At 45.1% G+C, this 18,963-nt stretch overlaps 2 protein-coding genes across 2 annotated transcripts; both read right to left on the bottom strand.

Moving 5' to 3' along the window:
- Positions 1-1,128: 1,128 nt before the first annotated feature.
- Positions 1,129-4,869, bottom strand: LOC144694650 (interleukin-1 beta-like). Its single transcript, XM_078565240.1, has 6 exons — positions 4,751-4,869; positions 3,925-3,991; positions 3,345-3,630; positions 2,791-2,955; positions 2,158-2,294; positions 1,129-1,347 (listed from the first exon to the last, which is right to left on the bottom strand). Exons 1-6 carry the CDS (start codon positions 4,804-4,806, stop codon positions 1,135-1,137), a joined length of 924 nt encoding a protein of 307 aa, XP_078421366.1. The 5' UTR covers positions 4,807-4,869; the 3' UTR covers positions 1,129-1,134.
- Positions 4,870-13,165: 8,296 nt separating this feature from the next.
- On the bottom strand, positions 13,166-17,284 carry LOC144694649 (interleukin-1 beta-like). The gene is made up of 6 exons (XM_078565239.1): positions 17,167-17,284; positions 16,343-16,409; positions 15,763-16,048; positions 15,218-15,382; positions 14,585-14,721; positions 13,166-13,773 (listed from the first exon to the last, which is right to left on the bottom strand). Exons 1-6 carry the CDS (start codon positions 17,220-17,222, stop codon positions 13,561-13,563), a joined length of 924 nt encoding a protein of 307 aa, XP_078421365.1. The 5' UTR covers positions 17,223-17,284; the 3' UTR covers positions 13,166-13,560.
- Positions 17,285-18,963: the final 1,679 nt, after the last annotated feature.

Genomic DNA, 18,963 nt, shown 5'->3' with positions numbered 1-18,963 from the left:
AGGTGTAGATGCATTTGACTGGGGGATTGGGGCCATTCTGTAGTTGATCCCGGGTGGAAGGACCCAGGTGGAGTGAGTACGTATGGCATACTGAGGGGCAATGGAACCTCGGGCATGGCCATTGGTGCAGGGCCGGAAGGTAGTCACGTGTAGATCACACTTCTAAGCAGGGAGTAATGGGCAGTGCAATTGTTGGGTCTTCATTCCACTGCTCAGGCATTAGCGTGTGTCAAGTCTTATTTATACTGAATAAATTCCAACCACTGTCACCCTTAAGGATTACCACTTGACATCATTTTGGAACTGGAGAGTGCAAGGGTTAATCGGCTCAACCCCGGGACTCTTACAAATTAGCGAGTCAGGAAGGAGTGATTGACAGTTGGTTATCATTGTAAAATTTTGCTCAGTGTGAGTGGGATGCTGAGGCATGCGGATGGCACTTGTAACCTGATGCAATCGTTTAGATGAGCAAGCAGCGCGCTAATTGTGGATTGCAGTCACTGTGCCTGATTTTTGGTTCTTAACGAACCTTGTCCCCAGGACTGGATGAGAAACATTCAGGGGTTATCCAACAGAGTGTGAGGGAAGTGGGAAATGAAGAAACAGCGGACATTCCAAAGAGTCTAAGGGAATGGGGCAGCTTTTTACACTGCAGAGATGCTGTGATCTTCCACATTTTCTTCTGTATCAACAAAACTTTCATGGAAATGTGTAAAAATGTACATGGAACCCAATGTGTTTGAAAAATAACTTAATTTAATCAAGAAAGGAAGAGACTGTATCCAGTACAGTAATAAATTAATGAAGAATTTAAATAATAATAATATTAAATATTTAAAAAATTAAATAATTACTTATATTCAAGTTACAAAACATGACAACTTAGACTCACTCAAGTTTAAATGTAAATAACACACACGAAAAACAGTAGCAAATATTGCCACCTGTACTTCACTGACGATTTTACATAAATTATTTTGGTTAGGTTTTAATTAAATGACAATTTTATCAGCTACCCATTAGACTCATCTGACCCCAATGGATTTAAAATTCTGTACTTTGTACATACACACTCTCTCTCTAAACCAACTACTACTGGTTTGGGTTGTGAACTGTGCTGAGACTGAGATGGTCTCAATCAGTTGTGAAGACTGTGATTCGCTTGTGGTTCTCCTTCTCATCCATCTCGACAGGCTGTCTGTTCTTTTTGGATGTGCTGATGTACCAGCCGTGGTACTTGGCTGATTCAAGCTCAAAGTGCAGGCCAGAGCTGAAGACCTTCTTAAAGAACACAAATCGAAGCAGGTCAGTGGCGCCGTTGATATTCTTCAGATTCTGGTCCCATTTCTGTGCAAAGAGAAACAAAAAAAAAGGACAAAGTTAAATGCCATTCTATATCTGACGAGAGGGAGATGCGGCTGGTTTCATTTCAGGCCCGATTCCTGAACAAGGGCTGATGGTTCCGAGCCTGCAATATTTGAGCGAATTTAACCCTAATCCTGTTACCATCCCTTTTCTTTCCTGGGGGCAGTCAACTCGTGTGAATGCGAGGGCTGGTGCCCTGATATTAGGGCTCTGCCCAGACTCCTTGAAGTACATGAGTTGTGGTCATCATCCGTGGAACCCATATCCCAGTGGGAGGAGGCTTCCCGAGGCTGCGGAGCCAGAATTCACAGGGACCCCGTGGATGGGCTCACAGCCAGAGTGAAGGGAACAGGGACTGAGTCCTCTGATACATGCAGCTTGTATGGTATGAACAAGGGCAAACGGGCAGATCCTCAAGATAGCAATGATATGCGACTGTCTATTTGTCAGCTAGAAGGTCATGTGGTGCAGTGGGTAACATCCCTGCCTCTGAGAAGCTCCAGTTTCAATTCCCACCCCAGGCCTTGATGACCAAAGAAGGTGTGTTCATAGCATGGCCAAACAGATAGAGTATCATCCTGCAAATCCTTCCAACACACACTAATAGTGGTACCACCAAGGTGGTTAAGAGCAGGAGAGATTCCTGGTGATGGAGAGAAAATTGGAGCCTCTACTATCCATAGCTCTAGAATATGACATGCCTGCCAAAGCAACCTGGACTCCCTGGCTGAACTGTGGCTCACCACCACTGCCACCTGTCAGTTAACTGTGTGCACTTGTGGGATCTCTTACCTCCAGCTGCATGATGGGTCTGTCTTGTGGTCCCGTGCATGAGAGGTACAGATTCTGGCTGCTGATTTTCAGAACAACAGGCAAACCTTCAACGTCATTGCCTGCAGCTGTCTTGTAGTACCTCATATCCAATTGAACTGGAAATCAAAGAAGCACCATTTTAGCACAGTAGTCAATGCACATTGCGAGCAAGGTGAATAGAAGTGCGGCTCTCTAGTTTTAACTGGGCAAATGCATCGTCGCAGCATTTGGGAGCTTTGCAGACCAGCTGGTCATCAGGTTCAGGCTAACCAAACCAGTCACAGGAGCATTGCAATTGGTCTCAGCACTGCTTGGCCAAGGGAAATGAGTCAGGGGCTCCCTGTGCATGCCCATTAGTTAGGCATGGCCGTGCCCACACAATGCCACAATGGCTTGATGACACTTTTGCCTCACATTACCAATGGCCCATGCGAGTGAGATACTGAGCTCAAGTGACCCCTGCATCCCAGCCAAGGGTCAGCGCCTGCCCAATGGGGGAGTCAAGGGAATCTCCGGATCCTTTGTCCTGCCCGCACCCTCCCCACACACCGCCACCAACTTTCCTCTTATTTTCACTGCTGCAGAGAGGGACACTAGCTGAGATGTACCCACCTGCATTCTTTGGCTGCTGCAAGGACATGGCCAGGAGCTGGAGATTCTCCGAGAGGATCAGGGATCTGTCTTGATCATCCTTCATCTGGTGGCATTCGCTCGACACGAATCTGTAAGTGCTGCTCACATTTTCAGCAGCATCATAGCTGCTGCAGGTGGTGGCTTCTGTGGGCACAAATCCAAACGGTTTATTCACCAGTGCGGGTGAGCGGAGACGAATCAGCCTAAATGAACCCTCAGGCCACTACTTTTCTTTAGTATTTGTTGCCGGGCGCTGCTGCATAAGGCCATGCTCGATGCCCGGCCTGAGTTACCAGGAGATGGCATCTCCCTGGGACTCAGGATCACCATCAACAGAAACACTGAAGCCACCAGCGGCAGGTGGCGATGAGCCCAGATGCCACGTTGGTCAGTGGAAGTTGTGCCCTCCTCCACCCTCCCCCACAGCCCCCCCCCCGCCCCCCCACACAACTACCAAGTCGGACACCACCCTACCCCGACCCCGAGGTCAGCATTAACAGAAAGGCAACACTGAAGGGGAAAGCACATCTTACCTTCGATGATCGCACTGAAGTTTCCCAGCAAGTCAGTGTCCATGAAAGAGCCGCCATCGTATTCCCAGCCGTCACCAGAGGGCTGCTTCAATTTCTGTTTGAATTTCTCAACAGCCAGGACTAACATGACAGCCTGTTCCAGTGAGAGGCTGGCATTGCCAACTGCCGTGATGGCTGAGGATGTGCTGCTGATTTGCAGCTGGTAACTCACTCGCTCTGCTTGGCAACTGGCGCTGCTGGCGCTGCTGGTCTCCATTAGGTTGGGTGCAGTCTCTTGAAAGGGGCTCTGTGAAAATGAGAAAGTGCGATCAGATCTTGCGGATTCCTTTCATGTCAGCCGAGCCTCCAACCTACTTGTAAAAGGGCCTCGAAATGAAAGATTACTCCATGAAAGATGAGCTGTGGGCCTGGGAATTCAAACCCTGAACTGTCAAGGTGCTTTGCCCAGGGTTGCTTCGTGAATTCTGCTCTTTCAGAGGAGTTGAACATTTACTGACTCAAGTTTACTCTAACTTTAGCCCAATGCATGTTCTCCCCCTCCCAATATCAGTCTGATGGAATTGCAGTGAAAGATTCTTACCTTGATCTGGGGGCAGAGAGTCGGAGAAGTGAGACGTGAATCCTTGTTGCATTTGTAACTGAGGGTTCTGTGGATAGAGCAAACATCACAGTCAGCTTATATGAAAGAAGCTAAATTTGGCTTCCTTGGCTGATTAACACAGGAAAGCTGCAACCAGCTGGTTCAACGGTAAATATAAAACACTCTTCTGTTGGTGTCTGGTAATGTAGTTTGAAATATACACATTCCATTGTGGTGTTAAGAGCAGTGTGATGGCATATGCACACGCAGAATCCGCACTAACTATCCCTTGCACTCCTCAACCACCTGTGTGACCGTGAAGGCCAGGAGTATTGTTACAGGAAGGGGATGAAAGGAAGAGAGTGACCGCTGCACCACATGCACACAGCTGCTGCTGGTGATCACAGAACCAGACTGGGATTTTACAGGTGGTGGGTAGGTGTGGGCAGGTAGAATTTCTTTTACGGCTATTTCTCATAAAACGAGAGGCTGTTTTTTTGTTTATGTTTTCGGAAATTATTACAGTTTCTTCACAAAACTCTAAGCTTTGCCGCTAATGTTATGGATAATCAACGTCCCAGGGGAACTCCCCACATCTCCATTTCTTAGCCCGACGGCTGGAATATAAACTATGCCTTAAAATTTTAACATGAGGTCAGTCAAGCCCTGCTAAAACCAAATCATTTCTCCAAACTTTCTCTGTGATAAGAAAAATCACAGAAAAGTATTCTGTAGTTTGCAGCTGCAAACATATCCAGGTTAGAGAGGGAGAGAGACTATGATCACTCAGTTTGCATATAAACATTAAATAAATCCATCATCTTACCTTCGCGATTCATTCTCAACCATTGGAATGGTCACAGGTCCTACTTCAGTTCTCATCTCTCTTATGTCCACGGTAAGTTTGAACCTATCAGTTGTTTGAGTTATATCTTGCTGTATCGTTCTACACACAACCAGCCCTCAGCCCTCCTTTTATACATTGTGTGTGTTCCACATGCTCCGCCCCTTTGAGCTTGCTGTTCCTTTTTGTGGTTGGAAATTTTATGATTGCGTAGTGGGTTCTGAAAAGTTCCTCAGCTTAGCGGATATTCCCACATTAATTGTTGGTACCCACCCAAAGTTTGAAAATCGAGAAGATTTAAAAAACAAAGCTCAGGTATTTTTGATGGCACCTGGCTCTCATTTTAACACCGGAGTGTAATGTATTGAGCGTAACAATGCTGGGAAACTAGACAGACCACGGACGATCATTGCAATTTATCACCCCCTACACCTCAACCCCCTCCCACCACATCTTCCCATGCAACCGCAGAAGGTGCAACACCTGCCCCTTTATTTCCCCTCTCCTCACCGTCCAAGGGCCCAAACGCTCCTTTCAAGTGAAGCAGCACTTCATTTGCATTTCCCTCAATTTAGTCTACTGCATTCGCTGCTCCCAATGCAGTTTCCTCTACATTGGAGAGTGCAAACGCAGACTGGAACACCTTCGGTCTGTCTGCAAGCATGACCCAGACCTCCCTGTCGCTTGCCATTTCAACACACCACCCTGCTCTCATACCCACATGTCTGTCGTTGGCCTGCTGCATTTTTCCAGTGAAGCTCAACCCAAACCGGAGGAACAGCACCTCACCTTCGGATTAGGCACTTTACAGCTTTCCGGACTGAATATTGAGTTCAACAATTTTAGGTCATGAATTCTCTCTTCCATCCTAACCCCCTTTCCGATCCCCCCTTTTCCCAATAATTTATATAGATTTTTCTTTTGCCAACTATTTGTATTATTTTTAAATGTATTTCCATCCATTGTTTTATCTCTACCTTTTAGCCTATTTTGATCCCTTCCCCCCCCCCCACCACACCCCCACTAGGGCTATCTGTACCTTGCTCATCCTGCTTTCTATCCTCAATGTCACCTGTTAGCACATTCCTTAGATAATATCACCACCTTCAACACCTCTTTGCTCTTTTGTCTATGACATCTTTTGGATATCTCCACCTATCACTGGCCCTCTATCCAGCTCTACTTGTCCCAGCCCCCCTTATTTCACCTCTTTTCTATTTTTCCTTAGTTCTGTTGGAGAGTCATATGGATTCGAAACGTTAACTGTGTTCCTCTCTGCAGATGCTGTCAGACCTGCTGAGTTTTTCCAGGTATTTTTATTTTTGTACTGCAATTCCTAGTCCTGTGTGCTCAATGTTCCTCTAACCCACCTGCTGAAACATTGACATCTTATTTTCAACCGATGAGTTTACAGATTTCCATTTGCACCTGTAGCATGTTTCTTTCTGTTTCTCAATTCAGAATTTTTCGCCTCAGAAATATACTTTAATCACAAAAATTGTGAAGCTTCAATACATGACGTTTCACATTTAGCACGAGATAAAATGCAATGCAGGTCAGTTTCTTTCAATACAGTGCATGAGGTACCTCACTACACTTGCCATTACAAGTTGTATTTACAATGTACATTTACACTTCATGTCAAACATTCTCTCTTGCATACAACCCGAGAGGTTTTACACAGGTACCAGCCCCTTGGTGTACTATGGCTGGGGGTGCGAAGGTTGGGGGTGGGGGTGGGGGGGGCGGAGGTGCAGCTTAGACCATGTCCTTTCACCAGTGAAACGTTCCACTGGCTGCCCCAAGTATGTTCCTCAGCACATAGTCCTGGACCTTGGAATGTGCCTGCCTGCAACACTTGATGACTGCCAATTGCACTGGGAGACCAGCAAGCAGACTAGTGGCAGATTTAAAGTGATTGGTAGAAAGATTAGAGTGGGGATGAAGAAACTTTTTTTCACCTAGAGGGATGCTGGGGGTCTGGGACTCACTGCCTGAAAGGGAAGTAAAGGCAGAAACATCCAACTCATTTAAAAATTGCCTGGATGCGCACCTCAAGTCTTGTAACCTGCAGGGCTACGGACCGAATGCTGGAAAGTGGGATTAGGCTGGGGGAGGGGAGTGGGTGGGGGGCTCGCTTTTGACCAGCACAGACATGATGGGCAGAGTGACCCCTTCCTGTGCTGTAAACATTCTGTGACTTCTGTGAAGTTTCAGGAAGATCAAAAATGTCTTGCACTGAGTTGACGTTCTTTCAGCAGCAGCTGATGTTTAGCTCAGTGCACGCACATGGGAACAGCTGTAGTCTGTTTCTCAATTCAGTTCGTCTCAGGGGCTGCAAATTTACCTATGCCACGGATGAACATGCATTGGCCAAGGTAGGATTGATAGTCCATAAGGTGGAGGGACGGCAGAGAATTAAGATAATTGGCAACAGAACCAGAGGAAAGATGAGAAGATTTTGTATTCATAAACACAGTGAGTCATGATCTGGAATGCAATCTCTGTAAGATATGTGGAAGCAGATTCAATAATATCTTTCAAAAGGCAATTGGATAAACACTTAAAAAAGGCAAAATTTGTAAGGTTAGAGAGAAGAAGTAGAGGAGTGGGACCAATTGAATCGCTCTTCCAAAGACACAGGCACGATGGGCCAAGTAGCTTCCTTCTGTGTTGTACGATTCCATAAGTTTATGCTTCCCTATTTCTTCCTGATACACTAAGCCTGGAGACAAAAGATGAGACGCTAAAAGTACAATCGCACAGGTAGAAAAAAGGAGTGACTCATTTCCTGAGCTGTGTGTGTTCTTGCGTTAGATGACGTTCCTTGAGGTAATGTTTCATGCTTGCAAAGGACTGGAAATGTATCCGGTCTCTTGTACAAATAGGGATGGATCTTTCAAAAATGCAAACCATGGTGTCCCCACCTGTGTAATCCAACACTATATGGCTCAGTACTGAATAATCAGCCCTGGTTTCAACTTTGCACAGAGTGGTCAGTGGTATTAACTTCCTTTAAGTGAGATGACGGAGTGAACAATGCAGACCTCACTTACCCTGAGGGAATGTTCCTAGGAAACTGTGGCATGCCATTTCAAAATGAGCTCAGTAACCTCATGTAAAATAAGCTTTCTCAGCTCACACTGTGAGCAGTTGCATCACACGTTGACAGGAGTTTGGGGGGCAGTTGTGGTAATTGGGATTTGATGAGCATTACAAGACACACATTATATTCAGTTTTCTAAAGCAGGCAGTGGAATTGAATATTACGCCAAGTTTATAACTGGAGAGCGATACAATATCACTTGTTGTGGGTTCCCTGCTCATGTGTAAATTCATCCCAACCTGTGTAAATGTTCATAGAGTCGTGGTTAGCCTGATATTATCTGTTATTTATAAGCGACTGGATAGTCCATATGACATAACCCATGGAGATGGTAGCATAATGGTAATGTTACTAGGACAGGAGACATGAGTTTGAATCCCACTATGGGAGTGGGGGATGGGGGAATTTAAATTCAATTAATTATTAAATCTGGAATTAACTGCAAGTCTTGGTAATGATGATCGTGAAACTACCAGATTGTTACAAAAACCCCTCAGCAATGCTCTTCAGGAAAGGAAAGCTGTTGTCCTTACACGGTCTGGCCTACGTGTGACTCCAGACCCACAGCAATGTGGTTGACTCTTAACTTCTCTCTGAAGTAGCCTTAGCAAGCCACTCAGTTCAAGGGCAATTAGGGATGGGCAACAAATGCTGGGCTTGCCAGCGATGCTCACATCCCAAAAACAAATAAAGTGAAAAAAATGGAAAGGCAAGGCTTCTGGTGTTCAATGGCATGGGGAAAGATTTCCTCTGGAAGATAATTTTTAATGTTCTTTACTCATTCTTGACTCTTGTCTCCCCAGATTGCTGAAAATACAGGGAAACAATGGAAAGTAGATTAGGTTTGTGAAGAAAGGTCAAGGCACTAAATTTATTCACATTGGGTGAAAGAAGAGTCATACAGACTCGAAACGTTGACTCTGTTTATCTCTCCGCAGATGTTGTTAGATCTGCTGAGTTTTTCCAGTATTTTCTGTTTTTGTTTCAGATTTCCAGCATCCGCAGTATTTTGCTTTTAACCCCTTACCTCATGTCCATGTAAATTTTGCTACTTTAAGTTGTTGTGGTGTCTTTGATGAACAGACCACAGGAGAGTCAGGTTCAGATTACATTCGTTTATTTGAGCAATTGCAAGGAGGGCACCATCTCAATGCAGCTTGAGACAGTACTCTACTAAACTACAAGTGTTCATCATATTTATACATTATTGGTTGCGTACAAGAACAGTTTCCAGATTTCGATCTCATCAAGATATAGGTTTATAATAAACAGACAAGTCTCTGGTACAAAGGTACATGCTTCATCTGACCCCTCCTTCACCCAGGCAGAGACCTGCCTTCCTATCTAATCTGGGACCATCTGTCCTTCCCCTAACTGTTGAAAAGCACACTTAATCTATGTTATTGCCATCCTCTGACTCCAGTCTAACTCCCAAAACTCCCAATCTACCATATTTTCATTCTTCTTCGCCCAATATGGCCTTGCTGATGCTCGCAAGCCCTGAGAATGTGCAAGGTTCAGCAATCTCTCTGTCACAGCCTGAACTTTAAATGTTAACTACTTAGCAATTATGGTTTTTGCATGCTGGGATATGTTAACTCATGTCCCTTGACCATTACTGTATTCCTTTATTTCCCCTTAACAAAGTATTTACCCAATTCCCTTTGAATTCTACTATTGAATCCACCACCTGTGCCGACAGTGCATTTCAAATCCTAAACAGCTGTTAGGTAAAAAACAGAGTTAACATTTCAGGCCAACAGCCTTGCATGAGAAGTGTGAAAAGTTAGAGATTCAAAAGATCTTCAACAAGTGAAATGGGGCAAGAGTGGATAAAAAAAGAAAAAGGATTGTCTGTGACAGGGCAGAAGATGGGAGATATCAACTGATGAAAGAGTGGGTGGGGCAGGACCAAAAGGAGTGTCAATGAAACAAGCAAATTAAGAAAGGATGAGTCTGGAGGAGGTGTCAATGGCAGAATGATGAACAAAAGCAAAAGCAAGAAACAAGAAGATTAAGGCTGACACATGCAAAGTAAAGGAACCAAAGCGGGTGAACAGAGGATACAGTCTGCAATTGTTGAACTGAATGTTGAGTCTAGAAGGCTGTTAAGTGCCCAATCAAAAGACAAGGTGCTGTTCCTCGAACTTGCATTGAGCCCCATTGGGACACTTCATTAGGCAGTGTTTGAATGAAGCTCACCACATGCACATCCAACTACTAAGCTATCTTATAAAGCACACAAAGTGTTAGCACTTGATCTGGTCGCTGTGATTGTGTGAGTGAATGATGGTGTTTCGTCATCATCAGTCTGTTCTTCCTTGATGACACGTAGCTCCCCTACTGCAGCCTGGCCAGGTTGCAGTTACTGGGCATTTGAAAGAAGTCAAATCAAGCACCAAGGAAGATAGTTGTCATTGTTGGAGACCAATTATCTCAGCCCTAGGACATCACTGCAGGATTTCCTCAGGGCAGTGTGCTAGACTCAACCATCTTCAGCTGCTCCATTAGTGACCTTCACTCCATCATAATGTCAGAAGTAGGGGTGTGTTCTGCTGATTACACAATATTCAGCACCATTCACCACTCCTCAGATGCTGAAGGAGTTTGTGCCCATATCCATCAAGAACTGGACAACATTCAGGCTTGGACTGATAAGTGGCAAGTAACAAGTGCCACAAGTGCCAGGTGTGGCAGATGATGCATGCCACATTGGTCAAATCCACCAGAGAAACTTGATCACGTGGTCACAACTGTTTTGCAATTTGTATTTAATTACAAGATGCGTGCCTTGAATTCAGAAGTAATGAGACTACCACGACTTCAGAGGTTTTTAGAAAACTAAATTAAACATTTATTAACAAAAGAAAAGATTTCAAGCGGATACATAAGTGTATAAATTACTGTTATAATAACTTCTAAAACCCCCAATTAACCTGACTCCCAGATAACGGACCTCCGTTAAGGCAACAGTAAGAACAAATAGATTTAAAAAGACCCAGGTAAAGCAACACAATACCCTGGACAGTCGCATTTGAAATGAGCTTTATCAGTTTCGGCTCCTGTGGACAGCAACTTGATCCACAGAGGCCGGAGGCTTAGAAAGCCTTCTCCTCTTACACATAGCCTCATCTCCTTTATAAATGTTTCTCCATTTTTAATGCAAATTCCATTGTTCCAATGTATCTTTGCATCTTTGCTTTTCTCATAATATAAATCTTTCATAGTACTAATTTTATCAGTAACCTTTGGGAAAAATAAACACACTGTTTGGCTTAGCTTCTTCTGACTAAGTGGAAGATCTTACCATCTCTTTGAAATTCAAACTACTCTAATTTTCCTAAAAATGCATATGTTCCTCACACCTCACATTACAAAACTTCAGCCATGTTCACGTATTTAGCCTTTCAAGCCTAACTTGTTGTTGATAACTCAAAACCTCCAGGCCAGCTGTTTCCATTCAATTAAATCCTCCACACACATAGACACAGAGAAAATGCTCCAAACCCCACTATTAACCCACTTTTATAGTAAATAACAATAATCTTAGGAAAATTATTATATTTTTATGAGACAGGCAATGACCATCTCAACAAGAGAGAATCTAATCATCGTCCCTTGACATTCAATGGAATTATCCTCACCGAATCCTCCACTATCAACTTCCTGGGGGCTTAGCATTGAAACTGAACTGGACCAGCCATCGAAATACGCTGGCTACAAAAGCGGGTCAGCAATGCTGAGAATTCTACAGCAAGTTACTCACCTCCTGACACCCCAAAGCCTGTCCACCGACTTGTGAATGTGAGTGATGCATTGTGAGTGATAGCTACTGTTGGTAGCTGAGTGATGCGGGTGTACTCCATTGATCAGGGTGTGAGGCTGCTGGTGCAGTTGGTATGATATGGCATTTGAGAATGAATTGACTGACCTTGACTGCCCATGTGCGGTTATTGAGTTTCTTTGGTATGTTTACTAGCTGACAACGGTCGAGGGTGGGAAAACAGATGACTGAACACCGACCTGATCTGGACTGGCAGATGGCTACATGACAGAATCACACAATGGTTACAGCACAGACCGAGGCCATTCAGCCCATTGTGCCTGCATCAGCTCTTCGAATGAGCAATTCACCGAGGGCCATTCTCCCGCCTTGTCCCTATAACCCTGCACACTCCTACTTTTCACTTAACAATCCAATTCCCTTTAGAATACCATGGATTGAACCTGTCTCCACCACACTCTCAGGCAGTGCATTGCAGACTTTAACAACTTGCTGTGTGATAAAGCTTTCCTCGTATCACTTTTGCGAATGATCTTAAATCTGTGCCCTCTCATTCACGCTCCTGCCACCAATGGGAACTTTTTCTCCCTATCTATTCTGTCCAGACCGCTCATGATTTTGAACACCTCTATCAAATCACCTCGCAACCTTCCCTTCTCCGAGGAAAACATGTCTTATAATTGGACAATAACAAGCCAATGATTGCATTCCGTCAGTCACCATAGACGTTGCAGTGTGGGTGAAGTGAAGAAAGGATTCCCGAAGCACCTAAGGTGTAGATGCATTTGACTGGGGGATTGGGGCCATTCTGTAGTTGATCCCGGGTGGAAGGACCCAGGTGGAGTGAGTACGTATGGCATACTGAGGGGCAATGGAACCTCGGGCATGGCCATTGGTGCAGGGCCGGAAGGTAGTCACGTGTAGATCACACTTCTAAGCAGGGAGTAATGGGCAGTGCAATTGTTGGGTCTTCATTCCACTGCTCAGGCATTAGCATGTGTCAAGTCTTATTTATACTGAATAAATTCCAACCACTGTCACCCTTAAGGATTACCACTTGACATCATTTTGGAACTGGAGAGTGCAAGGGTTAATCGGCTCAACCCCGGGACTCTTACAAATTAGCGAGTCAGGAAGGAGTGATTGACAGTTGGTTATCATTGTAAAATTTTGCTCAGTGTGAGTGGGATGCTGAGGCATGCGGATGGCACTTGTAACCTGATGCAATCGTTTAGATGAGCAAGCAGCGCGCTAATTGTGGATTGCAGTCACTGTGCCTGTTTTTTAGTTCTTAACGAACCTTGTCCCCAGGACTGGATGAGAAACATTCAGGGGTTATCCAACAGAGTGTGAGGGAAGTGGGAAATGAAGAAACAGCGGACATTCCAAAGAGTCTAAGGGAATGGGGCAGCTTTTTACACTGCAGAGATGCTGTGATCTTCCACATTTTCTTCTGTATCAACAAAACTTTCATGGAAATGTGTAAAAATGTACATGGAACCCAATGTGTTTGAAAAATAACTTAATTTAATCAAGAAAGGAAGAGACTGTATCCAGTACAGTAATAAATTAATGAAGAATTTAAATAATAATATTAAATATTTAAAAAATTAAATAATTACTTATATTCAAGTTACAAAACATGACAACTTAGACTCACTCAAGTTTAAATGTAAATAACACACACGAAAAACAGTAGCAAATATTGCCACCTGTACTTCACTGACGATTTTACATAAATTATTTTGGTTAGGTTTTAATTAAATGACAATTTTATCAGCTACCCATTAGACTCATCTGACCCCAATGGATTTAAAATTCTGTACTTTGTACATACACACTCTCTCTCTAAACCAACTACTTCTGGTTTGGGTTGTGAACTGTGCTGAGACTGAGATGGTCTCAATCAGTTGTGAAGACTGTGATTCGCTTGTGGTTCTCCTTCTCATCCATCTCGACAGGCTGTCTGTTCTTTTTGGATGTGCTGATGTACCAGCCGTGGTACTTGGCTGATTCAAGCTCAAAGTGCAGGCCAGAGCTGAAGACCTTCTTAAAGAACACAAATCGAAGCAGGTCAGTGGCGCCGTTGATATTCTTCAGATTCTGGTCCCATTTCTGTGCAAAGAGAAACAAAAAAAAATGGACAAAGTTAAATGCCATTCTATATCTGACGAGAGGGAGATGCGGCTGGTTTCATTTCAGGCCCGATTCCTGAACAAGGGCTGATGGTTCCGAGCCTGCAATATTTGAGCGAATTTAACCCTAATCCTGTTACCATCCCTTTTCTTTCCTGGGGGCAGTCAACTCGTGTGAATGCGAGGGCTGGTGCCCTGATATTAGGGCTCTGCCCAGACTCCTTGAAGTACATGAGTTGTGGTCATCATCCGTGGAACCCATATCCCAGTGGGAGGAGGCTTCCCGAGGCTGCGGAGCCAGAATTCACAGGGACCCCGTGGATGGGCTCACAGCCAGAGTGAAGGGAACAGGGACTGAGTCCTCTGATACATGCAGCTTGTATGGTATGAACAAGGGCAAACGGGCAGATCCTCAAGATAGCAATGATATGCGACTGTCTATTTGTCAGCTAGAAGGTCATGTGGTGCAGTGGGTAACATCCCTGCCTCTGAGAAGCTCCAGGTTCAATTCCCACCCCAGGCCTTGATGACCAAAGAAGGTGTGTTCATAGCATGGCCAAACAGATAGAGTATCATCCTGCAAATCCTTCCAACACACACTAATAGTGGTACCACCAAGGTGGTTAAGAGCAGGAGAGATTCCTGGTGATGGAGAGAAAATTGGAGCCTCTACTATCCATAGCTCTAGAATATGACATGCCTGCCAAAGCAACCTGGACTCCCTGGCTGAACTGTGGCTCACCACCACTGCCACCTGTCAGTTAACTGTGTGCACTTGTGGGATCTCTTACCTCCAGCTGCATGATGGGTCTGTCTTGTGGTCCCGTGCATGAGAGGTACAGATTCTGGCTGCTGATTTTCAGAACAACAGGCAAACCTTCAACGTCATTGCCTGCAGCTGTCTTGTAGTACCTCATATCCAATTGAACTGGAAATCAAAGAAGCACCATTTTAGCACAGTAGTCAATGCACATTGCGAGCAAGGTGAATAGAAGTGTGGCGCTCCAGTTTTAACTGGGCAAATGCATCGTCGCAGCATTTGGGAGCTTTGCAGACCAGCTGGTCATCAGGTTCAGGCTAACCAAACCAGTCACAGGAGCATTGCAATTGGTCTCAGCACTGCTTGGCCAAGGGAAATGAGTCAGGGGCTCCCTGTGCATGCCCATTAGTTAGGCATGGCCGTGCCCACACAATTCCACAATGGCTTGATGACACTTTTGCCTCACATTACCAATGGCCCATGCGAGTGAGATACTGAGCTCAAGTGACCCCTGCATCCCAGCCAAGGATCAGCGCCTGCCCAATGGGGAGTCAAGGGAATCTCCGAATCTTTTGTCCCCGCCCGCACCCTCCCCACACCCCGCCACCAACTTTCCTCTTATTTTCACTGCTGCAGAGAGGGACACTAGCTGAGATGTACCCACCTGCATTCTTTGGCTGCTGCAAGGACATGGCCAGGAGCTGGAGATTCTCCGAGAGGATCAGGGATCTGTCTTGATCATCCTTCATCTGGTGGCGTTCGCTCGACAAGAATCTGTAAGTGCTGCTCACATTTTCAGCAGCATCATAGCTGCTGCAGGTGGTGGCTTCTGTGGGCACAAATCCAAATGGTTTATTCACCAGTGCGGGTGAGCGGAGACGAATCAGCCTAAATGAACCCTCAGGCCACTACTTTTCTTTAGTATTTGTTGCCAGGCGGTGCTGCATAAGGCCATGCTCGATGCCCGGCCTGAGTTACCAGGAGATGGCATCTCCCTGGGACTCAGGATCACCATCAACAGAAACACTGAAGCCACCAGCGGCAGGTGGCGATGAGCCCAGATGCCACGTTGGTCAGTGGAAGTTGTGCCCTCCTCCACCCTCCCCCACACCCCCCACCCGCACAACTACCAAGTCGGACACCACCCTACCCCGACCCCGAGGTCAGCATTAACAGAAAGGCAACACTGAAGGGGAAAGCACGTCTTACCTTCGATGATCGCACTGAAGTTCCCCAGCAAGTCAGTGTCCATGAAAGAGCCGCCATCGTATTCCCAGCCGTCACCAGAGGGCTGCTTCAATTTCTGTTTGAATTTCTCAACAGCCAGGACTAACATGACAGCCTGTTCCAGTGAGAGGCTGGCATTGCCAACTGCCGTGATGGCTGAGGATGTGCTGCTGATTTGCAGCTGGTAACTCACTCGCTCTGCTTGGCAACTGGCGCTGCTGGCGCTGCTGGTCTCCATTAGGTTGGGTGCAGTCTCTTGAAAAGGGCTCTGTGAAAATGAGAGAGTGCGATCAGATCTTGCGGATTCCTTTCATGTCAGCCGAGCCTCCAACCTACTTGTAAAAGGGCCTCGAAATGAAAGATTACTCCATGAAAGATGAGCTGTGGGCCTGGGAATTCAAACCCTGCACTGTCAAGGTGCTTTTCCCAGGGTTGCTTCGTGAATTCTGCTCTTTCAGAGGAGTTGAACATTTACTGACTCAAGTTTACTCTAACTTTAGCCCAATGCATGTTCTCCCCCTCCCAATATCAGTCTGATGGAATTGCAGTGAAAGATTCTTACCTTGATCTGGGGGCAGAGAGTCGGAGAAGTGAGACGTGAATCCTTGTTGCATTTGTAACCGAGGGTTCTGTGGATAGAGCAAACATCACAGTCAGCTTATATGAAAGAAGCTAAATTTGGCTTCCTTGGCTGATTAACACAGGAAAGCTGCAACCAGCTGGTTCAACGGTAAATATAAAACACTCTTCTGTTGGTGTCTGGTACTGTAGTTTGAAATATACACTTATCCCATTGTGGTGTTAAGAGCAGTGTGATGGCATATGCACACGCAGAATCCGCACTAACTATCCCTTGCACTCCTCAACCACCTGTGTGACCGTGAAGGCCAGGAATATTGTACAGGAAGGGGATGAAAGGAAGAGAGTGACCGCTGCACCACATGCACACAGCTGCTGCTGGTGGTGATCACAGAACCAGATTGGGATTTTACAGGTGGTGGGTAGGTGTGGGCAGGAAGAATTCCTTTTACGGCTATTCCTCATAAAACGAGAGGCTGTTTTTTTGTTTTCGGAAATTATTACAATTTCTTCACAAAACTCTAAGCTTTGCCGCTAATGTTATGGATAATCAACGTCCCAGGGGAACTCCCCACATCTCCATTTCTTAGCCCGACGGCTGGAATATAAACTATGCCTTAAAATTTTAACATGAGGTCAGTCAAGCCCTGCTAAAACCAAATCATTTCTCCAAACTTTCTCTGTGATAAGAAAAATCACAGAAAAGTATTCTGTAGTTTGCAGCTGCAAACATATCCAGGTTAGAGAGGGAGAGAGACTATGATCACTCAGTTTGCATATAAACATTAAATAAATCCATCATCTTACCTTCGAGATTCATTCTCAACCATTGGAATGGTCACAGGTCCTACTTCAGTTCTCATCTCTCTTATGTCCACGGTAAGTTTGAACCTATCAGTTGTTTGAGTTATATCTTGCTGTATCGTTCTACACACAACCAGCCCTCAGCCCTCCTTTTATACATTGTGTGTGTTCCACATGCTCCGCCCCTTTGAGCTTGCTGTTCCTTTTTGTGGTTGGAAATTTTATGATTGCGTAGTGGGTTCTGAAAAGTTCCTCAGTTTAGCGGATATTCCGAAATTAGTTGTTGGCACCCACCCAAAGTTTGAAAATCGAGAAGATTTAAAAAACAAAGCTCAGGTATTTTTGATGGTACCTGGCTGTCATTTTGACACCGCAGTGTAATGTATTGAGCGTAACAATGCTGGGAAACTAGTCAGACCACGGTCGATCACTGCAATTCCTCACCCCCTACACATCAACCCCATCCCACCACATCTTCCCATGTAACCGCAGAAGGTGCAACACCTGCCCCTTTATTTCCCCTCTCCTCACCGTCCAAAGGCCCAAACATTCCTTTCAAGTGAGGCAGCACTTCATTTGCACTCCCCTCAATTTAGTCTACTGCATTCACTGCTCCCAATGCGGTTTCCTCTACGTTGGAGAGAGCAAACGCAGACTGGAACACCTTCGGTCTGTGAGCAAGCATGACCCAGACCTCCCTGTCGCTTGCCATTTCAACACACCACCCTGCTCTCATACCCACATGTGCGTCCTTGGCCTGCTGCATTATCCCAGTGAAGCTCAACGCAAACTGGAGAAACAGCACCTCATCTTCCGACTAGGCACTTTACAGCTTTCCTGACTGAATATTGAGTTCAACAATTTTAGATCATGAACTCTCTCTTCCATCCCCACCCACTTTCCGATCCCCCTTTTTTACAATAATTTATATAGATTTTTCTTTTCCCACCTATTTCCATTATTTTTAAATGTATTTCCATCCATTGTTTTATCTCTACATTTTAGCCTATTTCGATCGCTTCCCCACACCCACTCGGGCTATCTGTACCTTGCTCATCCTGCTTTCTACCCTCAATGTCACCTATTAGCACTTTCCATAGATAATATCACCACCTTCAACACCTCTTTTTCCTTTTATCTATGACATCTTTTGGCTATCTCCACCTATCACTGGCCCTCTATCCAGCTCTACTTGCCCCACCCCCCCACACCCCAAATCAGCTTATATTTCACCTCTTTTCTAGTTTCCCTTAGTTCTGTTGAAGAGACATACGGACTTGAAATATTAACTGTGTTCCTCTCCGCAAATGCTGTCAGACGTGCTGAGTTTTTCCAGGTATTTTTATTTTTGGACTGCAATTCCTAGTTCGGTGTGCTCTATGTTCCTCTAACCCACCTGCTGAAACGTGGACATCTTATTTTCAACCGATGAGTTTACAGATTTCCATTTGCACCTGTAGCATGTTTCTTTCTGTTTCTCAATTCAGATTTTTTCCCCTCAGAAATATACTTTAATCACAAAAATTGTGAAGCCTCAATACATGACGTTTCACATTTAGCACGAGATAAAATGAAATACAGGTCAGTTTCTTTCAATACAGTGCATGAGGTACCTCACTACACTTGCCATTACAAGTTGTATTTATAATGTACATTTACATCTCATGTCAAACATTCTCTCTTGCATACAACCCGAGAGGTTTTACACAGGTACCAGCCCCTTGCTGTACTATGGCGGGGGGGGGGGGGGCCTTAGACCATGTCCTTTCACCTGTGAAACTTTCACTGGCTGCCCCAAGT

This window comes from Cetorhinus maximus, chromosome 20, assembly GCF_964194155.1.
Source record: "Cetorhinus maximus chromosome 20, sCetMax3.hap1.1, whole genome shotgun sequence".
NCBI classification, from domain to species: Eukaryota; Metazoa; Chordata; class Chondrichthyes; order Lamniformes; family Cetorhinidae; genus Cetorhinus; species Cetorhinus maximus.
This window is presented reverse-complemented; position numbering and strand designations above follow the sequence as displayed.